This window comes from Triticum urartu, chromosome 2 (genome assembly GCF_003073215.2).
Source record: "Triticum urartu cultivar G1812 chromosome 2, Tu2.1, whole genome shotgun sequence".
NCBI lineage: Eukaryota > Viridiplantae > Streptophyta > Magnoliopsida > Poales > Poaceae > Triticum > Triticum urartu.
This window is the reverse complement of record NC_053023.1, coordinates 117,086,861-117,105,683: the sequence shown is the minus strand read 5'-3', so window position 1 is coordinate 117,105,683 and position 18,823 is coordinate 117,086,861. Positions and strand designations below refer to the sequence as shown.

The 18,823-nt window shown below is 45.7% G+C and overlaps 3 protein-coding genes across 5 annotated transcripts; all 3 read right to left on the bottom strand.

Annotated features, from left to right (window-relative positions):
* Positions 1 to 3,191: 3,191 nt before the first annotated feature.
* LOC125536235 (cytochrome c oxidase subunit 6b-1-like) lies at positions 3,192 to 6,295 on the bottom strand. The gene is made up of 5 exons (XM_048699416.1): positions 6,140 to 6,295; positions 5,005 to 5,223; positions 4,845 to 4,927; positions 4,679 to 4,760; positions 3,192 to 3,562 (listed from the first exon to the last, which is right to left on the bottom strand). Exons 1-5 carry the CDS (start codon positions 6,173 to 6,175, stop codon positions 3,509 to 3,511), a joined length of 474 nt encoding a protein of 157 aa, XP_048555373.1. The 5' UTR covers positions 6,176 to 6,295; the 3' UTR covers positions 3,192 to 3,508.
* A 2,278-nt stretch (positions 6,296 to 8,573) lies between these two features.
* LOC125541244 (alcohol dehydrogenase-like 2) lies at positions 8,574 to 11,278 on the bottom strand. Of its 2 annotated transcripts, none has more exons than XM_048704701.1 (9): positions 11,137 to 11,278; positions 10,899 to 11,035; positions 10,766 to 10,812; positions 9,819 to 10,144; positions 9,671 to 9,759; positions 9,481 to 9,556; positions 9,341 to 9,405; positions 9,149 to 9,244; positions 8,574 to 9,038 (listed from the first exon to the last, which is right to left on the bottom strand). In XM_048704701.1, the coding sequence occupies exons 1-9, from the start codon at positions 11,192 to 11,194 to the stop codon at positions 8,703 to 8,705; spliced, it is 1,230 nt and encodes a 409-aa protein (XP_048560658.1). In that variant the 5' UTR covers positions 11,195 to 11,278; the 3' UTR covers positions 8,574 to 8,702. The 2 variants fall into 2 exon arrangements, with proteins under 2 accessions (XP_048560658.1, XP_048560659.1); XM_048704702.1 differs by having other exon boundaries at positions 9,671 to 9,753.
* A 3,986-nt stretch (positions 11,279 to 15,264) lies between these two features.
* LOC125541243 (alcohol dehydrogenase-like 2) lies at positions 15,265 to 17,771 on the bottom strand. 2 transcript variants are annotated; one of them, XM_048704699.1, is made up of 9 exons: positions 17,595 to 17,771; positions 17,382 to 17,518; positions 17,242 to 17,288; positions 16,804 to 17,126; positions 16,555 to 16,736; positions 16,404 to 16,479; positions 16,250 to 16,314; positions 16,042 to 16,137; positions 15,265 to 15,929 (listed from the first exon to the last, which is right to left on the bottom strand). In XM_048704699.1, exons 1-9 carry the CDS (start codon positions 17,632 to 17,634, stop codon positions 15,600 to 15,602), a joined length of 1,296 nt encoding a protein of 431 aa, XP_048560656.1. In that variant the 5' UTR covers positions 17,635 to 17,771; the 3' UTR covers positions 15,265 to 15,599. The 2 variants fall into 2 exon arrangements, with proteins under 2 accessions (XP_048560656.1, XP_048560657.1); XM_048704700.1 differs by having other exon boundaries at positions 16,654 to 16,736; positions 17,595 to 17,762.
* Positions 17,772 to 18,823: the final 1,052 nt, after the last annotated feature.

Below are 18,823 nucleotides of genomic sequence, written 5' to 3'. Positions count from 1 at the left end.
TGTGTTGTAACATAACCATAAACTCTATTCCTTTTATTAAATGAATGAGGCAAATCTTTTGCCTCTCTTCAAATTTTTTTTTATCAAATCCAAATAATGAGCTTTCAAAATAACTAAGACTGCCTGCAAGGGTTTGGGATTTCATTTTTTTTCTTGTGTTGTTTTTTCTTTTTTCTTCTTCTGGTGATTTACAATAGACTGACGCGTGTGTGGGAAAGTTACTGGGATTGTTCCTTTTTTTACCGTGGGCGTTTCTGGCCAAACGGCAGCTACTTCTTACGCTGCAGTTTGAACTACAACACGTCGAAACCAACGAATACACAAATGCCATTGGTTGGACGATGTGCAAACTTCCTCAACTCGCGTCCCTGAAGGGTCGTCTTTAACCTAGTCACCGGCTATGCTCATGGCATTAGGATAGCCTAGGACCGAACTGCTTCAGCGCAACGCAGTCCATGAAGCTTCTTGAACTCCGTGAAGTCCGAGGAGCTACGGCTTGTGCATATCGTGGTACCTCGAACCCCATCAGAAGAAATGCTGAAAAATAATCTGGTAGTGTCAGCAAGATTCGATGTTGTTGAAAAATTCCCGACACCTTTCATTTCTATATGTGGTCGGGATACAAACATGTCAAGCAATATCTAGCATTGTGTTTGGGTGGGAAAGAGAGTCACGTGAGGATGTATCGCTAAGTAGAAGAGTGAAGAAGTATGGTATATATGGGTGTCAATGTTTTGTACATCTTCCATGACAAGACTAGGAGTAAGGCATACAACGCAAAGGTAGGTGAGTGGGCTGTGGGACTATCTCCAAAATAAAGTAGTGACCAGGACTATGAGGGAGGCGTTTTGGCTCTCAGGCTCAAGATGAGCTCGTGAGTGAACAAAAAAAATCTTTAAATACTAATTAAATTTTAGAAAATCTGATTTTTTTTTGGTGAAGAAAGATAACTGAGAGCGTGATGTCCCTGCCAAATTTCAGAGAATTTTAATGTCTGAGTAGCTCTAAGCAAAAAAGACAAATTTCGAGTCCATGGAAAAGTTTACTGTTTGGACTCGATTTTTTAGAGCTATTCAGATATTCAAATGCTTTGAAATTTGGCACATACCTCACGCACCAAAATATCTTATATGAAAAAAGAACAGTTTTTTTAATTTTACTGTTCATCGGATGCAGATGAGCCCGGGCCCAGAATTGGATGTTCGCCAGGACTTTGCATCAATGATTTTCGGTACCTGACCACATCACCACATATTATCTTTTATTTTGAATTTTGATGAATGAAGTATGTGTAACAATTAGTGTGAGAGAACATCGAAGAATACTTGGACAACTAGATGTTTAGAATAGATGTTTACAAACGATTAGTCATATCAATTGAGTCTAATGTGTTCATGAGAGTCATTTTTGGCATTGTGTAAAGGAAATAAGTTTTAGTGCTCTATAATTTGCCTTATGAGGGTATTTTTGGCAACATGTAAAGGAAATAAGTTTTAGTGCTCTATAATTTACCTTGTGAGGGTACACATCTTTTTCCAAGATATATTTTTTTAGCGCACTTTACTGCACAGAAGAATGTTCTGCATGTATGCTTCATTATCAAATCCAATTAACGAGCTTTCAAAATATGAGCTTACTAGAGCTATGTTGTTCTAGAAATGGGAATAAACAGTCGTAAGCAACACCAACTAACAAATATGAGTGAAAACTCTTTAAAATGTCACTTACTGGTCTAGAAAACTCATAATGAACTCAAAAGCATCTCAACGCCAAAAGAAAAGAAAAAAACTCACAAGCATCTCCAAGGAACACAATAAAATGGAATAGATCTAAGAGAGTAACAACTCAAACAACCTCAAGAGCTTGTTCCCGTTGGGTTTCTTGCACTGTATGCAAGAGCTATAGACAAAGTAACACTACACAAAGCTTGATCTCCCCTAAAACCATATCATCAACTTACCACTTCAGAGTAATTGTACAACCGTACAACAGAGAGTAACATCTTGAGACGAATGGCTCAGGCGCGCAGCTCCTACCCCTTTTTCCTTTAGTAAATGGTTTAATTTGAAGCTTTAGACAACTTTAGGTTGTTAGAGCATCTCTAGCCAAACTCTCAAAAACGGCTAACTCCTCAAAAGATTTTGTTTTGAGGAGTTAAGACGCACCTAACCAAAGTCTCAAACTATTAACTTCTACTCCCTCCGTTCCGAATTACTTGTCGCGGGTATGGATGTATCTAGATGTATTTTAGTTCTAGATATATCCATTTCTGCGACGAGTAATTTGGAACGGAAGGAGTAAAAGGTAAGCCAAAAAATCTCCCCCACTCTCAATTTTGAGCATCCGCCACCACTTCTTAGCAGACTATTCCCTCCTCTCTCCCACCCGTGATGCCTCCTCTTCCTGCCTCGAAGGAGTAAAAGTTCCATGTATCAGTTGGATGAATCGCACATACTTGGCCTCGATAACATAAAGATGTCCATGGTTGATGGTCATGCGAGGAAGATAATGAGAGGGAGGATGATCCCGAGTTGAGGAGGTCGGTGATCTTGTGGAGACGCAAACAAGCATCAAGGAGGTCGGTGATCTTGTGGAGACACAAAGAAGCATCAAGAAGGCAAGTTCAACGAACTACCATAGCCAAGTTAATATTTGGCTAACCCACTCAGGGCGTTCATCTCCTCATCTCACAAGGGTGCTTAGTTTGAGCCCAAGTTAGCCCTACTAAATACTGTATTTGGCTAGCCAATATTTTGGTCAGGCTTTTATTTACCCATGGCTTGACTAACATTGGCTAGAAAAATGAGGTTGAGTTGCCAAATTGTCATTGGCAGACCGAAATATTGGCAACCATCTAGACAAACACCAACCTGACCATGACTACAGAAGTATTGGACACCATTCGAACATACCCCCTCCTAGTAGAGCTAACTCCAAGTCTACTTTTCAGCAGCATGTGCTTCAATAGGCCAGCGTCGTTTTGAATAGAGAGCTACTTTTCACATTCCAGCACAAGAAAGACTGATATATAGTAACCACACCAAATTTCAAGTAAACACAATGTCTTGTGAATTAAGAAGCAGGTCATTGCCTCCTTTATGCAGATTATATGTGCTATAAGCTATATAACCAAATAAAATGTACTACTTAGAAGACAGGAGAAATGAAATGGGTTTCAGAAACATCGGCACTGCTAGAACTAGGTTGCTAATTTTATTCCATGCGGTTTAGAAATTTCCTGTGCAACCAAAATGACCGCCTTGAACCGTGCCACGCAAAACAGCAAGTTCAGTCAAATTCCAAAGGTGGATGTTGTATAAAATCCAGTGAATGATCGTTGGGAGAAACTGATGGGCAGCACCTTCAGCTTACATCAAGTCAAAAACTTATTTGTAAGTAGTCCTCAAAAAGGAAAGGAAGGTGACGAATTCTCGGCACAAAGTAACTTTGTCCAGTCACCAGGGAGGTGGGGATGATGGCATGTTTGTCCTTCCAGCGCCACTGAAGCTTACAGGGGTCCAGGGAACGTACCATTCTCCCGTTGCTCGTTCCAACGTTCAACCTGCATAAAACATAGCCATGTTATCAAACTGAGGAAGGCCGTGTTGTGAAAAGGGGTACCTTTCTCTGTAACCACCTAATCATAGGCGATATAAGTGAAGCTTGAGATCTACTAATAAATGAATCAATTTGTGAATAGCCTATGCAAGCTCAAATGCCACCAGCTCGGAAAGATAGCCATCAAGACCACGTAAAAAAGGTTCACCAATCATCCTAGACATTCTACATAGCACAGCAATATATGAGCTAAAGCCTACCCACAAAGATAATTTCATATGGTAACCATCTAAGCAAAATTATCATAAGCCATGAAGTATCAGGTTTTTAATTCACAGATGTTAATTTTGCAAGGTTTCTGAGTTCTCCAAATCTCATGCAGACTACAACATCAACCATGCAACTCAACGAACCAACTCCTGGCGAACCAAGGTAAAGACAGGGAAGTACATGGATGAACCCACTTTGGAAAACAAATTTTGAAATGCCAAAAAATTCTGGAAAAAGTGCATGCGCACATCTCCATATTCTATGTGTGTGCAGAAAGTTTCACGGAAAAACAACTTTTTTTCTGGCCTGTGCAAAAAAGACAACATTGTGTCGTGGAACGCTATTTAGAAACACTAAAATTTGTCTTTTTTGCAGAGAAAAAATAAAGACCTTTTTTCACAAAACTTTGTGCCACGGACATAGTTTGCGAACATGCACGCACTGAATTTTTTGACATTTCAAAACGCGTTTAAAATATATTTTTGAAAAGCGGGTTTATATGTACCCGGGTTCAGGACGTGCGGACTCGGTAAAGACACTGCTACATTAACAGCAACTCTTGACCAGAAAGGATATGTATGGCTAAAGGAAGACTGGAGAGAATAAGCCTGACACGAAAAGGTTTGGGTTTATCAAATGATAAACACTTTATTGCTGCATGAGGAAGGTTTCAGGATCTAATGGAAGTCCTCGGATAATTACAACACTGCTAGCCAAGTTCAAGGTAAGCAGGGAAACATAAACTAACTACCAAATCTCCATATGCTATAGAAAACACCAATCTCATCATCTCAGGGAAAACTGTCGAGCAGCAGTGGAAAGAAAGTAAGGCATGAAACAAAGTACATACCCATTCACTTGGGCATAGTGATCGGTAGTACTTTGCAAACTTTTCACACTCAGGAGCATCATCTCCTTTTGCAGCTACGCACCTGCCACAAAACAACAGTTCTTGTCCATGATCCAAATGCACTAACAACTTACCATTTCCAAGAGGCGAAAGGGCGGGACCATACCTATGGTATTCAACATAGCGTGTGAAGCAATGTCTTGTTTGATTTGTTGTGGGGAAACGAAAATCTGCTGGAGCCGTCTCAATCTGTATATCAGCATATGTTTAGCACTGACTTAAGAGTTATAGATGTAATTATTTGCCACTAGTTAGTAATATCATACCACAATTTCTGGTTTCTCTTCAGTTTCCTCAGGAGCCGCATCGCTTTCCTCTGCAGCAGGAACAGTTTCTTCCGCTTCTGGCTCTTTCACCTCAGGAGTTTCACTTTTTTGCTCAACATCAGCAGCAGGCTCATCAGCTGGTGAGGCCTCAGTGATCGTAGCAGATTTCTCCTCAGCTGGTTTTTCCACAGGGACCTCCTTGGGTGGGAGTGAATATTCCTGCGCAAGGGCGGATTTCAAGTTCTCAAAACTAGGTCTGGAGCATGAAATATCAATTTCAGTATGAACAACTAGCGACAGAGAAGTCAGCTTTGATTCATGAAATGAGCACACAAAAATACAGAAATTAAAATTCATGCTAGGGATCCAATCCGCAGGCTAACAAATCTCTTGTATACGGCTCCAAATCTAAGCAAGCAGATGATCGGCATGAGTTCATACATCATATTAACTGGTGCAGGAGCAAGGAACAGATGCAAGCACCTCCAACCTTACAAGTACAGCTCATGTTCTCAGTTGCAGTGGTTCACGGGTTATACATTTTTATGCATGGAAAAGGTTCAACTATAATCTCAACCACCACCACCATAGGGGGGAAGGATGAAGATCACAGTCACTTTTACTTGTAATTACAGAAATAGTGTCACACTAGCAAATCATATACAACAGTGTATACAACACACAAAAATATAAAAGCATAACATCAATCCAACTCTACAACTCAGGCAACTAAAAATTGTTGTAAAGCCAAAACAGGCACTGCTCTCTTCCGAACCTATGAAAATCTGCCAAATTCTATGGAGCGGTGTCTTCGTGCGCACCAAAGTAGCGCAGAATAACAACAAAATCTGACGGCACAGAACCTGGATGAGGTTATTTCGACAGCAGCGAACATCAATTATAACCCAATCAGCTCCAATCGCAAACACAGAAGCCACTGGCACTTGACCCCTAAACCTACCAGTGCGATTCTACTTCCATCTCTCGGCCCAAATCCGGCCACGGGGTGATAAAAATCGCCGGATCTGGCCGGGGCACGGCACCGATCCCCCGGAGCGGCCGCGTAATCACATAGGGAAACCCTAAGCTAATAAGAGGGCAGAGTGCATACGGATGGGGGTGTGGTTTCCCTTACCTCGGCCAGCGTCGGGACCTTGCCTTCCGCCGCCATGGTCGCGCCGCGGGAGATCTGGAGTCACGCGCGGCGGCTGCGAGCTAGAGGGGAGAGCGAAACGACCGGAGGGTAGAGCTGGTGGGCGTGGTCTATCTACGAGGAAAAAGAGACTGGCCCCCCCAAGTACCCTCGGAAGAACAGGAAAGGTAGGTTGTTTTGGGCCGGGCTATGACGACACGGCCGTTTATGTTTGGGCTTGATGGTCCGGTCTTTTCATCTGACTCAAAAAGTTCATGTATCTCATAGGATTGTCTCAAAAAAATGTATCTCGTAGGAATCCCTAAAAAAAATGTATCTCGTACGAAAGACATGTATGTTATTTGGTTCATGTTTCTCAAAAAGAAATGTTACTCCCTCCAACTTTGTACTAAGTCTGTGTCAATTAATTTGGGCTGGAGGGAGTATTTTGGTTCATAAGATTGGATTTTCTTTTCTTTGAGTAAAGGATAATGTTTCCCCCCTTTGAAATACAAAGAGTATATTCTTTATAGGAATAGGATTCTATACCTACGAACCAAAGGGCTTCAAAGAAAATTTTCCTACAAAATTTACATCATTCAAAATTTCTACAAAATTCATGTAAATCAAAGGAGGACAAAAAAGAAAATATTCTAAAAAAAAGAAAAAACATCAAGAGCTATCGGTAATCCCACAGATGAGCCCAGCTCAGTTACTCCCAATAATAGCTGCCGCCGCAAGGAAGTTTTGGTACCCTTGCCCCCAGATGCCATCTTTGTGTTAAAAGGTGGGGGGCCTAGGATTTTCAAGAATTTTAGAGTCTTCGTCAACATCTAGCAATAATCATGGTATTTGCGAATAAATTACTCTGGTTCGTTGTGGCGGTGCAATGGAAACAAAGAGTTATGCACAGAGCCGATTATTTGGATCTAATGAGCTTATGTTATCGTGTCATGTTTCTTTTCTTGGGTTTTTTTGGAAGTGGAATCTTTTCAAGACACTATGATGAAGTTTTTGTGGTTCACTGACTTGTATTTCTTGGGGATCATCCTCACCCCAAACACATTCATCGCTCACGACCTCACATCTTTTTGGACGGACGACTCATGAAGCTTTTAGAAACATTTTCTTGGTAATCAAGTTCGTGCAGGTGAACGAGTAACACTAGCGCTGCGCCAGTCCAATTGCAATCTCTTTACTAAAGTCTTGGCGGTATTTCATCTTTTAAAGATTGACACCATGGAGAAGATGCTTTTCAAAAGATTTTATTGTAATTCTTAGTTGTGAGAGGTACTTTGTGATGCCTTGGATCTTGTATCCAAAGCAACTTACCTATAAAAATAAATAGGATGCTCGAGTGCATTAGGAGTGTGCAAAATTTGGTGGTGAAATGACCAACGAGAAGCTCTAAGATAAAAGGAAAAAAGGATCTCCAAAATGTCATTTTTCAAAATTTCTTTGAGAGCCGATTTTTTATAGATCTCCTTGAATATCATGTGCCCTCAAAATTCCGCACGCTCCTAGCGCAGCCGGGCATCTTGGATGCCAAAAAAAATCAGTTTTTTTACTGTTCATGGGCGGGTATAGATGTCTGTGGGCACTAAAATGCCACCCTCCAGTAGTTGAAGGCTTTCGTGGATGTGTTTTTATGTGTGTCCCCATAGTGTTGATGTGGAGGCTTGCTGACAACAACATATGCAAAAATTATAACACAAAGACTCATGGACGCAGCCGCTCGTCAATTCTATGATGTGCGATGTGTCTAGGCGCAAGGGGTTGAACTAATCGTTGAATTATATATTAATAAAACATTGTGTCATCGACATGAAAGTGGCTCTTTACCTTGATAGATCATATGAAGCATGAATAATTCACTAGGGTTGCGGTGATTATGTGGGCGGCCATAGCACGGACAGAGAAAGGCTATTCACGGGGAAATCTTCCTGGGCTCGCACTTGACACATTTTTATGGATAATTTTCTAGTGGGCGAGGGACAAGCTGAGAGGAGGCCAGCATGGACTACGAGAACTGGTGGTGAGGTGGATTTCACTTCGGATGGGATGTATGAAGATCATTGTTGATGTAGCGTTGCAAAGAACAACAGTTGGGGTGCCATCGCGACAATTATCCTAGAGGGTGAAGACATCGAGCATTTGCGGTTGTACTCAGAGGTGTAACACACCCTACGATGCTCAAGGCGTTGGCGTGCAGAGTAGACTCGGTGGGCTCGTTACTGGGCGCATCAGCTGCTCGTTCTGATGGTAGTAGTGAACGTCCGATGGTCACAGAATCTCGATGCCAATTTTATTATGTTCGACATGTTTTGTACTTTCTGTGAACTTTTATAGAGTAATAGATTTGATCATTTTTTTAAAAAGATCAAACATATTTCTCTCCCAAAAAATGCATTTCTCTCAAGAAAAACGCATTTCTCTCTGCAAAATAAATTACCACATCTGGCTTGCAAATGAACAACGACATTACAGCGAAGCCCAGGACAATGATAGGTCGCCCACAGACGAGCAATGACTATCGTGGCTAGTCACGAGAGGACAACGATGCCAGTCACGCCTTGGCCTTGCACGCGCGCCCATTTTCCACGCCGACACTGCCGTTCTCCTTGGCCCCGTCCATCCAGAGGATGCACCTGAGGCACTTCCCCTGGACGAGCAGCTCGAACGCCGCGTTGATGTCGTGGAACCCCATCTCGTGCGTCACGAACTCGTCCAGCTCCACCTCCTTGTCCAGATACTTCTGAGCCAGGATCGGGACGTCGGTCTTGGGCTTGAGCCCGCCGAAGAGCGAGCCGACGACCGACCTCCCCCGGAGGATGTCGTGCGAGGGTATGCTCATCGGCGCAACGCCATTGGAGACGCCCAGCACAACCGTCTTCCCCCAGCCCTGTTTTGACGATCATCAGGAAAAATGAACCATCGGTCAGTCTGTCTCTGTCACCTTCGCTGAGCGTAATTCAGTACGTGGCTTCAGACACGTGCCTAGCTAGTGCCTACCATTCGGGAGCTTTGGAACGCTTCCGCCATGACCGATGTCGAGCCGATGCACTCGAAGCAGTAGTCGGCGCCGCCGCCGGTCATCTCCTTGACGACCTGCATAGAGATCGATTGATGAAAGGTTCGTTAGCAGCTGAGTACCCATGAACAAATTACAAAGGCTTGTACGTTTTGACTGATTCGGAATCGGACCTCGCTCACGGTCTTCTCCCCGATATCGTTCGGATTGATGAAGTCGGTGATTCCCAGCCTCTTACCTGCGATGGTTTATTACCATGCTGACATGATTCGATTTATATCCTTGCAAAATTTATCCACTTATGGTAACATACCGATGCCGCACTTTTCCGGGTTCAGATCGACCCCAATGATCCGCTTAGCCCCACGCATCCTGCACCCTTGTGCTACCTGCAGAATAGGTACAGCACATCAGGCGCACCGGCCAACTTTCGAGCTGACAAACGAATCAAGGCATCAAATTCTCAGTAGGTGCGTATGATTCTGATGTCGGCGGTCGTTTACCGCCAACCCGACGGCGCCTAGCCCGAACACGGCGACGCTAGACCCGGGCTCCACCGCCGCCACCTTCCACGCCGCGCCGATTCCTGCACCTACCCGCCAATCAGTTTGCGCGCTGTAAGTGGGTCAGGAGTTAGTAAAAATTAGTTACCGGTGGACACGCCGCAGCTGAGCAGGCAGGCCTTCTCCGGCGGGACGCCAGGCTCAAGCCTGACGACCTGCGCGACGTCGACGACCGTGTACTCGGTGAAGCTGGACACGCCAAGGAAGTTGTTGATGGGCTCGCCGGTGGCGGCGAACGAGAAGCGGGTCGTACCGTCGCGCGGCATGCCGGGCCGGCCGGCGGGTAGCCCCGAGCAGATGTTGCTGCGGTCCGAGACGCAGTCGGGACAGTCGCCGCACTGCGCCAAGAACACCGACACCACCGTGTCCCCGACGGCCACCTCGTGCACGTCATCCCCCACGCTCTCCACCACACTGGGAACAAAAAGAAAGGAAGAGTGGACGCTATATTTCTTAGCTCGAGTTCAAATGAGATTAGATTAACACTAAAATCTGAGTGACTTTCACGAATGTCATTCCATGATCAAACTTGACACTCATTCAAAACATTTGTCAAAGATTGGCCCAGTAGAACAAAGGGGCATCTAATGATTGAAACATGGAAGAATATATGTATTAATGAAATCAGAGGTTGAATGCACAATCGAACAAACAGCGTGGGGCCTTGCATTTGGTAGGCAAAGAATAATCTTGTGTTGTCTATTGACGACTTTCTGAAAGCAACATTACTTGTAACTTATCCATTAGCATCTAGGTCACCAGTGAGGCAATGGCAAACCCAATTGTAAAGAAAACGTTTCGCTCCAAAAGAAACGTGAAGAAACTTAGTACATGGTGTGGCTAACGGGGTTAAAATTTCAAATAACTTCGGCTTTCATCGTAGACTTTCGAGTAGGATTTCAGATGAATTGAGTGTCATTTTGGAACGGGTAGCCAACGTTCTGGAAATGACGGACAGCCAATCCCATGACAATTCCTACTCAGGTCGTAACCATTCAGGAACGGAAGATAAAGATAGATAAATTATGCATTTACCCGGCTGCTTCGTGCCCCAGGATTGACGGATGCCGGGGCGGGGAACCCTACAAAAAAGAGGAAGATAAGGAGCATGGCCTGATGAACAAACCGTACAAAAGATCGAATCAGCGAAGGTGAAGAACCCACGCACCTTCATGCGCCAGAAGGTGACGTCGGTGTGGCAGAGCGAGGTGCATAGTATCCTGACGCGGACCTCGTGCGCCCGCGGCGGCGCCACCTCCACCTCCTCCATCTCCAGCGGCTGCCCGGCCACCTTGCAAACCGCCGCTGCATGCGCACGTGACGTGTTTAGCTACAAGCTGCGCGCGACGGGTTTGGACAGGGGATGGAGGTAGAGGAAGGCCAGCACGTCGTCGGCGATCGAGTACCTTTGCACCTGATGGGTTTCGTCGCCGTGTTCTGCTGCATCGTCTTCCCGGCAGGCATGTCGTCCCTCGCTCACTCGTGTGCAAGAAGTGTTGGGATTGATTGCTGCTGAGAGAGAGGAGAAGGTGATGGTGGCGCAATGATTTGTGGAACTGAACGCTAAGGACAGGTGCATCTTTATATATACTCTCTCCGTTCCAAAATAGATAACTCAACTTTATACTAAAATTATTATAAAGTTGAGTCATCTATTTTAGAACAAATGGAGTACATACTAGCAGGCAGAGGCGCAGCGTGAGCCCGTCGTTGATCAAATTGTAACTTAATCTATTGTAATTCGAGTCTGCTACCATAGAGTAACTTAATCTATTGTGTTTTGATAGGTAATTTTTGTGCAAATTTCCGGTGAGCAGGTATATGCTTGTGTGAGAAAGGTACAATAGATAATCTAGATTGTTTGATTAGATTACATAGCTAGGTGCGCACATGCGTAGTAAACACTCGATTATGATAATATATCATATAGATAGATGGCATATATGCGCGAATAAAGAGGATAATTCAATAAAGTATATTGTATTTCATTAGTGCTATGAACGATCTGCTTTCGGTCTTTATCTCTTGTCATCAGTTTCTTCATCAGAGGATAATATGATCATTTCGTCGGGTGGTTACTTGTCCTCGAGTTTCCTCGAATTCTTACTTTAATTGGCATTCTATTTCTTCAAGCAATAGAAGTTGATCTTGTCTGTCATGCGGGTAATGCTGAATCGGCGTTCCTCTTGTCATTTGAATTTGTTAGCGCTCTTACCAGTGTTTAATATCCTCGCGTATATCGACCTAGAATTTCTTCACCCACCACAATTTATGCAAGATGGCCTCATGATATGACCTGCAGTATGAAGAATTAGTCTTTTTGTATCATTAGACAGATACAAGGTAATCATTGTTTTCGTCGTCTGACAAAATTTCACTCAAAAAAATCAGGAAGAAGAGCAATCATATCTAAGTGAATGGTAAGGTTACCACAAAATAAATATATTTCAGCTGGTATATATACTCCGGCGACATTGCTCGGTCGGACTAAAATACATGAGATTGTCCTTGTCTCTTCTCATTTCCGCTGGAGAAAACAAAGGCTTATCATATGAAAGCAAGATCAACTTCGTCCCTACACAACTTAACCTACTTAAGCTTCTCAGTGTTGCAGAAACCGAAATGCTAATATAGATACACAGTGTATGCTCACTCCATTAGATATAGCTTGATGTTTCAAGCTTATCTTCATTGAAGACCATGTCCACATTGTTAGCATACACATCAATGTTGTTATCTGTATAGATGAATCGTGAGTACAATTTCTATATCCATAATGGTAAATCTAAATTTATACTGCAACCTCTGAATTTATACAGGAAGATATGGATTTATACATCAAATTCATTGTACAGAAAGATATTTGTATATGATCAATTTCAAATTTATTATCCACGACCAATCTGTATGGTTTGTGTTGCAAACATCACCTCATGCTCAAATTGCACATTATACGTGAACATTTAGCGTAGCCTATGCTTTTAAATATGCCATGGGATTTCAAATGAACTTGCAATTCATCGCAAGAAATAAATTAAAGCCAAAGTACATCATTTGTAGCAATAAAGGAGTACGCATAAAATTCCCACATAATAGAAATGCCTAAAAGCAGCACCGGGACAACAATATCACATTAAGTAAAGCAAGACAAAGAAAAAGATCTTCGGATGTGCATTACCTAGCCTTGATCTTCAGATGGTCTTCCTTCAGTTGTTCGTGAGTTGGTCGATGCCAAATTTGTTAATGCATTTGAATAAACTCTTTAGGTGTGGCAGAATTCTAGTCCACAAGTTGGATAGGATCATCCATGTTCTAAAACTCTAGAGTTGCGGGAACATCGTCACTCTCATCCTCGATGATCATGTTGTGCATGATCACGCAATATGTTATCACCTCCCACTAGGTTTCCGGATCCCATTGTTTAGCCGGTCCACGAACAGCTGCAAAACGGGCCTGCGGATCTTCAAATGCCCTCAACATCCTTTCTAGTTACTTCTCGTCTTTGGGCAAAGTGAGGGCTCCTTTGATTCAAAGGATTTACATAGGAAGTGCCTCCTTTGGTTTATAGGTAGGAAAATTATAGGAATAGAAAAGTCATAGAAAATAAGATGACATGCATCTCAAATCCTATGAGTAGGAATAGGAAAGGAGATGTCCTTTGTTTCACATTATAGGATTTTTTTTCGTTGAGTCTAGGCTAATGTTTATTTTCCTATGAAATGTGGAGGATAGGAAGATTTCCTCCATAGGAATAGGATTCCATTCCTACAAACCCAAGAGCTCTATAGGAATTTTTTCTATAAAAATCCTACCCTATGAAATTCCTACAAAATTCCTCCAAACCAAAGGAGGCCTAAGGATCATAATCCGTAGGATTTTTCCCTATCTTGGATGTTTGATTCAAATGATTGAACCCTACAGGAATTTTTCCTAAGAATTTCTGTGTACTACTTCCCATAGGATTTCTAGCATCCACTCAATCCTCTTTGAAAGAATCCTTTGTTTTTCTATCATGGAATCGAACAACCCAAAATCCTATAGGATGGAGATGAGTATGACGTTCCAATCCTATATTTTTCCTATTCCCGCGTTTCCAGAATCCCGTGAATCAAAGAGGCCCTGAGTCTTTTTCTGTCCAACTGGGTTTGAGATGGTGCTGACAAAGATAACCCCTGGAGGATAGATATCGCCAACCAGATAGTAGCCCATATTGTACTCATGTCCATTGACGGTATAGTGGCAAGGATAAGCTTTTCCTCCAGTCAGCCTCGCAAACAACGACGACCGTTGCAACACATTGATGTCATTGTGAGACCCGGGCATGCAAAAAAGTGTGCCAAATCCAAAGATCATGTGATGCAACTGCTTCAAGAATGATAGCGGGCTTCTTAACATGCCCCTGATATTGCCCTTGTAAGGCCTTCGGGTTGTTCTTCCATTCCCAATGCATGCAGTCAAGAGATCCAAGCAAACCTGGCCACCCTCTTGCTTCTGAGATTGCCAAGAGCCTCTCGGTGTCTGTCACAGTTGGTTCTCTCAGGTACTGAGGTTCGGACACCTCAACCATGGCAATTGCAAACCTGACCATGGCTTCTCCGCATGTGCTCTCAGGCATCCGTATGTACTCGTCCCACGAATTAGCGGCCGTGCCATATGCAAGCATCTGGAATGCAATCATGCACTTCTGGTAACCAGAGAGGCCAATCGTTCCCACGACGTCCTTCTTCAGGATGAAGTAGTCATCGTAGGACAGAATGCAATGGTACAAACTATCGAAGATAGTCTTACGCATCTGAAAGTGCCTGCAAAAATGGTCAGCAAATAGTGCATCGGATGCAAAGTAGTCGGCCATCAGTGTCAAATGGTCGTGCGCTCTGTTGCGGTTGAGCACTCGATGACCCTTGATCAAGCCCTTGAAATTGAGAACATGCTCCTCTGCATGCTCCGCGTCTTCAAGGACCGCCTACATCATTGCCGTCTCATCGGAGTACTCCTCCTCGTCCAACGAGCCAGCGTACGACTCAACATACTACTCGTATATGTACTCCAAATCGAAATCCATTGCTAAAAAGAAGAAGGGACAACTGTTTTTAGCTCCGCCGTTTTACCGAACAGTTGCTGGGCATGGTGAGAATAGCAGTAGCGGATGGTACCTGACGGGGCGGTCGGAGGACAGGGGTTAAACGGAGACAAAGGAGAAGCGGGGTGGAGCCCTGCAGGAGCGCTGGAGGTGATGAAGACGTAGAGTTCCGGCGGGGGTGTGGCGTGGTGGCCGGGGTGGTGGAGCGGCGACGAAGGCAAGAGAGAAAGAAAAAAGGAGAGAAAATGAGGAGGATGGAGTCGCGGGGTCCGGAAAGGATTTTGGGTGCGCCGTGGGTGTCGGATTTCTATGTTTCGCGTGTCCGGATTCCCGCAGAGCTCCCCTTTTTCTATCACCGATTTACGAGAGAAAACGTGTCTCGGCCGTCCCGCGAACCGATATAGGTCTGTGTTGTATGACTTTCACAGTTCGGATAACACAATTCAAACAAATGTAGGTAATTTACGGGTTCACCTTGTGATGCTCTTAAATGAGAAAACACGTTCGGAGCGCTAAACCACACTGTTGCGAGTGATTTTAGGGTCGGGTTTGAAGATGCCCCAGCGCCGCACTGTGGTCGCATCGTTCGCAGCTCATCGAGAGCAAAATCAACATCACTACACGCATCACAGTCGAATCAGACGCATTTTCTCGGCAGAATAAACTAGTCGATCTCGCGTCCAAATGACCAACCACACTCCAGCGACATGTCGTCCTGCTCCAACAGACGAGCAGTGGCTATCGTGGCTGATCACGACTTCACGAGCCTGCGGACGACAGTGATATCAGTCACGCCTTGCACGCGCGCCCATTCTCCACGCCGACACTGCCGTTCTCCTTGGCCCCGTCCATCCAGATGATGCACCTGAGGCACTTCCCCTGCGTGAGCAGCTCGAACGCCGCGTTGATGTCGTCGAACCCCATCTCGTGCGTCACGAACTCGTCCAGCTCCAGCTCCTCGTCCAGATACTTCTGCGCCAGGATCGGGATGTCGGTCTTGGGCTTGAGCCCGCCGAAGAGCGAGCCGACGACCGACCTCCCCCAGAGGATGTCGTGCGGGGGTATGCTCATCGGCGCGCCGCCGCTGGAGACGCCGAGCACGATCGTCTTCCCCCAGCCCTGTTTTGATCAATTAATCGCCATGGAAAATGAACCGTCCGTTAGTCCGTCTAACATAGTAGCTTCAGACTCTCGTGATGTGGAAAATGTGGCATGCATGGGCCGTGCCTACCTTCCGGGAGCTTTGGAATGCCTCCGCCATGGCCGACGTCGAGCCGATGCACTCGAAGCAGTAGTCGGCGCCGCCGCCGGTCATCTCCTTGACGACCTAGACGGAGATCGATTGACCAAAAGTTCATTAGCGACTACGTAGTATAGTAAATTAATACAGTACCCAAAAAATGCACTTGTCGCGCAGGTCGGTCGATTCGGAATCGGACCTCGCTCACGGCCTTCTCCCCGGTGTCGTTCGGATTGATGAAGTCGGTGATTCCCAGCCTCTTACCTGCAATTGTTCATTCATTACTATCCTGACTTATTTTTTCTTCAGATGAATTGATTAGTCGTAGATAACTATCAACTTATGATACATACCGATGTCGCGCTTCTCCGGGTTCAGATCCACTCCAATAATCTGCTTAGCCCCACGCATCCTGCACCCTTGTGCTACCTGCAGACCGCAGCCACGTTAGATCGCACTTGTTGGAAACGTGCGGTGTACATTGTGCTGTGACAGACTGACAACCACTAGAACGTCAGGCCAACATTCGAGCCGACAACTCGAACCAGACATCACATTATTAGCAGGGGCATGTGATTCCGAGGTGTCGTGGTCGAACGTTACCGCTAACCCGACGACGCCGAGCCCGAACACGGCGACGCTGGACCCGGGCTCCACCGCGGCCACCTTCCACGCCGCGCCAACACCTGCAACCGGCCGCCAATCAACCAATTTGCGCGTTGGATGCTTTAGCTGTCGGTGAAGATTAGTTACCGGTGGAGACGCCGCAGCTGAGCAGGCAGGCCTTCTCCGGCGGGACGCCGGGCCCGATCCTGACGACGTTTGACACGTCGACAACCGTGTACTCGGTGAAGCTGGACACGCCGATGAAGTTGTGGATGGGCTCGCCGGTGGCGGCGAAGGAGAAGCGGGTAGTGCCGTCGCGGGGCATGCCGAGCCCGGCGGGGAGCCCGGAGCAGATGTTGCTGCGGTCCGAGAGGCAGTCGGGGCAGTCGCCGCACTGCGCCGAGAACACCGGCACCACCGTGTCCCCGACGGCCACCTCGTGCACGTGCTCCCCCACGCTCTCCACCACGCTGGGAACGAAAGATACAAAAACAGTTCGCCATGATGCACATAGCTTCACATCTCATCGTGGATGGTAATCATTCAGCGAAAGGAAGACGATAGATAGATTATGCATGCATTTACCCGGCTGCTTCATGGCCCAGGATTATTGGATGCTGGCCCGGGAAATCCTACGCAAAAGAGGAAAAGAAAGGTCAGCATGCCCTGATTATCAAATTCTGGCATCGCATATGGGAATAGGCGAAGGCGAAGGACCCACGCACCTTCATGCGCCAGAAGGTGACGTCGGTGTGGCAGAGCGAGGTGCAGAGAATCCTGATGCGGACCTCGTGCGCCCGCGGCGGCGCCACCTCCACCTCCTCCATCTCCAGCGGCTGCCCGGCCACCTTGCTCACCGCCGCTGCACGTGAAGCTACGCATTTGGACGAAGGATGGAGGTAGACGAAGGCAAGTACGTCGGGGACGACGGCGAGTACCTTTGCATCTGATGGGTTTCGTCGCCGTGTTCTGCTCCATCGTCTTCCCAGCAGCAAGTCGTCCGTCGCTCGCTCTCTCTATGTGTGCAATGGACAGGTGCCGCGTGTGATGTCGAGGTCCTGCTTTATAATTGAGCGAGAGAGTACAGTGTGTCCGTGCTCCGACAACCTATCCACTGCCAAGAATAGGCCCAACAATCACACTAGCGGGTGTCAGATCGGGAAGGGAAGCGGAGGAGGCGTGTCCAGAGGTTTCTTTCTTGCCTGCAAATTTTTTTGCTGTGAGAACAGCTACAGTCGGACCCTCCTGTACATCTCGACGGATGGCTATGTAAGTGGCCGGCCAAGAAATTATGACCCAGCCATACCCTTCATACTGGTCCAATGTTAAATTAGATGGGTCTTAATAACCCATATAAACAATAATTCATGATTAATCTCTCAGATCCATATAAGATGTCAAGACATAATGAGAAGTTTAGTACCATATCACTAGTGAAAAAGAGTTGAGATCTACTCTTGCCGTCCTAATGTTTTTATATTATGAGACGAAGGAAGTATTTACAAGGATCCTCGTCTACTTGCTATTGGTGCTTCAGAGTAGGAGTGATACACTCGCTCCTCCGCCGCCCGCCTGGCGCGCGTCGTGAAACATCAAGCTCAAAACTATGATATGCTTGTGCTTTATTTTTATCGGTCAGAAATGAATAATTAATTCAAAATTAATTACGAGTCATTAATGGATGTGCCACTGCTTCCTCGACACAATGTAGAAGACTATAGGATGCAATTCATTGTATTCCACCAGAGTCGGTTACTCATTGTATTCCATCAGAGTCGGTTACAATATATACAGGTGGTGTCTTGCGTGACAAGCCAACTAACCCTACAATATCTCTCACTAGTAGAAAAGGGGGCTTTCGTTCGGGCCTGGCCAGCCCATTAGTCCCGGTTCTTCCACGAACCGGGACCAATGGATGCATTCGTCCCGGTTCGTGAGCCCAGGGGGGCGGCCGGGGCCTCGTGGGCATTGGTCCCGGTTCGTATGGACCCATTTGTCCCGGTTCCAGGCACGAACCGGGACCAATGGGCCTCGCTCCTGGCCCACAAACATTGGTCCCGGTTTTTGGCTCGAACCGGGACAGAAGGCTGGGCTTTAGTCCCGGTTCCAGCTATGAACTGGGACAAATGAGTTGCATATATATACCCCGTCGCTGCAGCAGAGCACT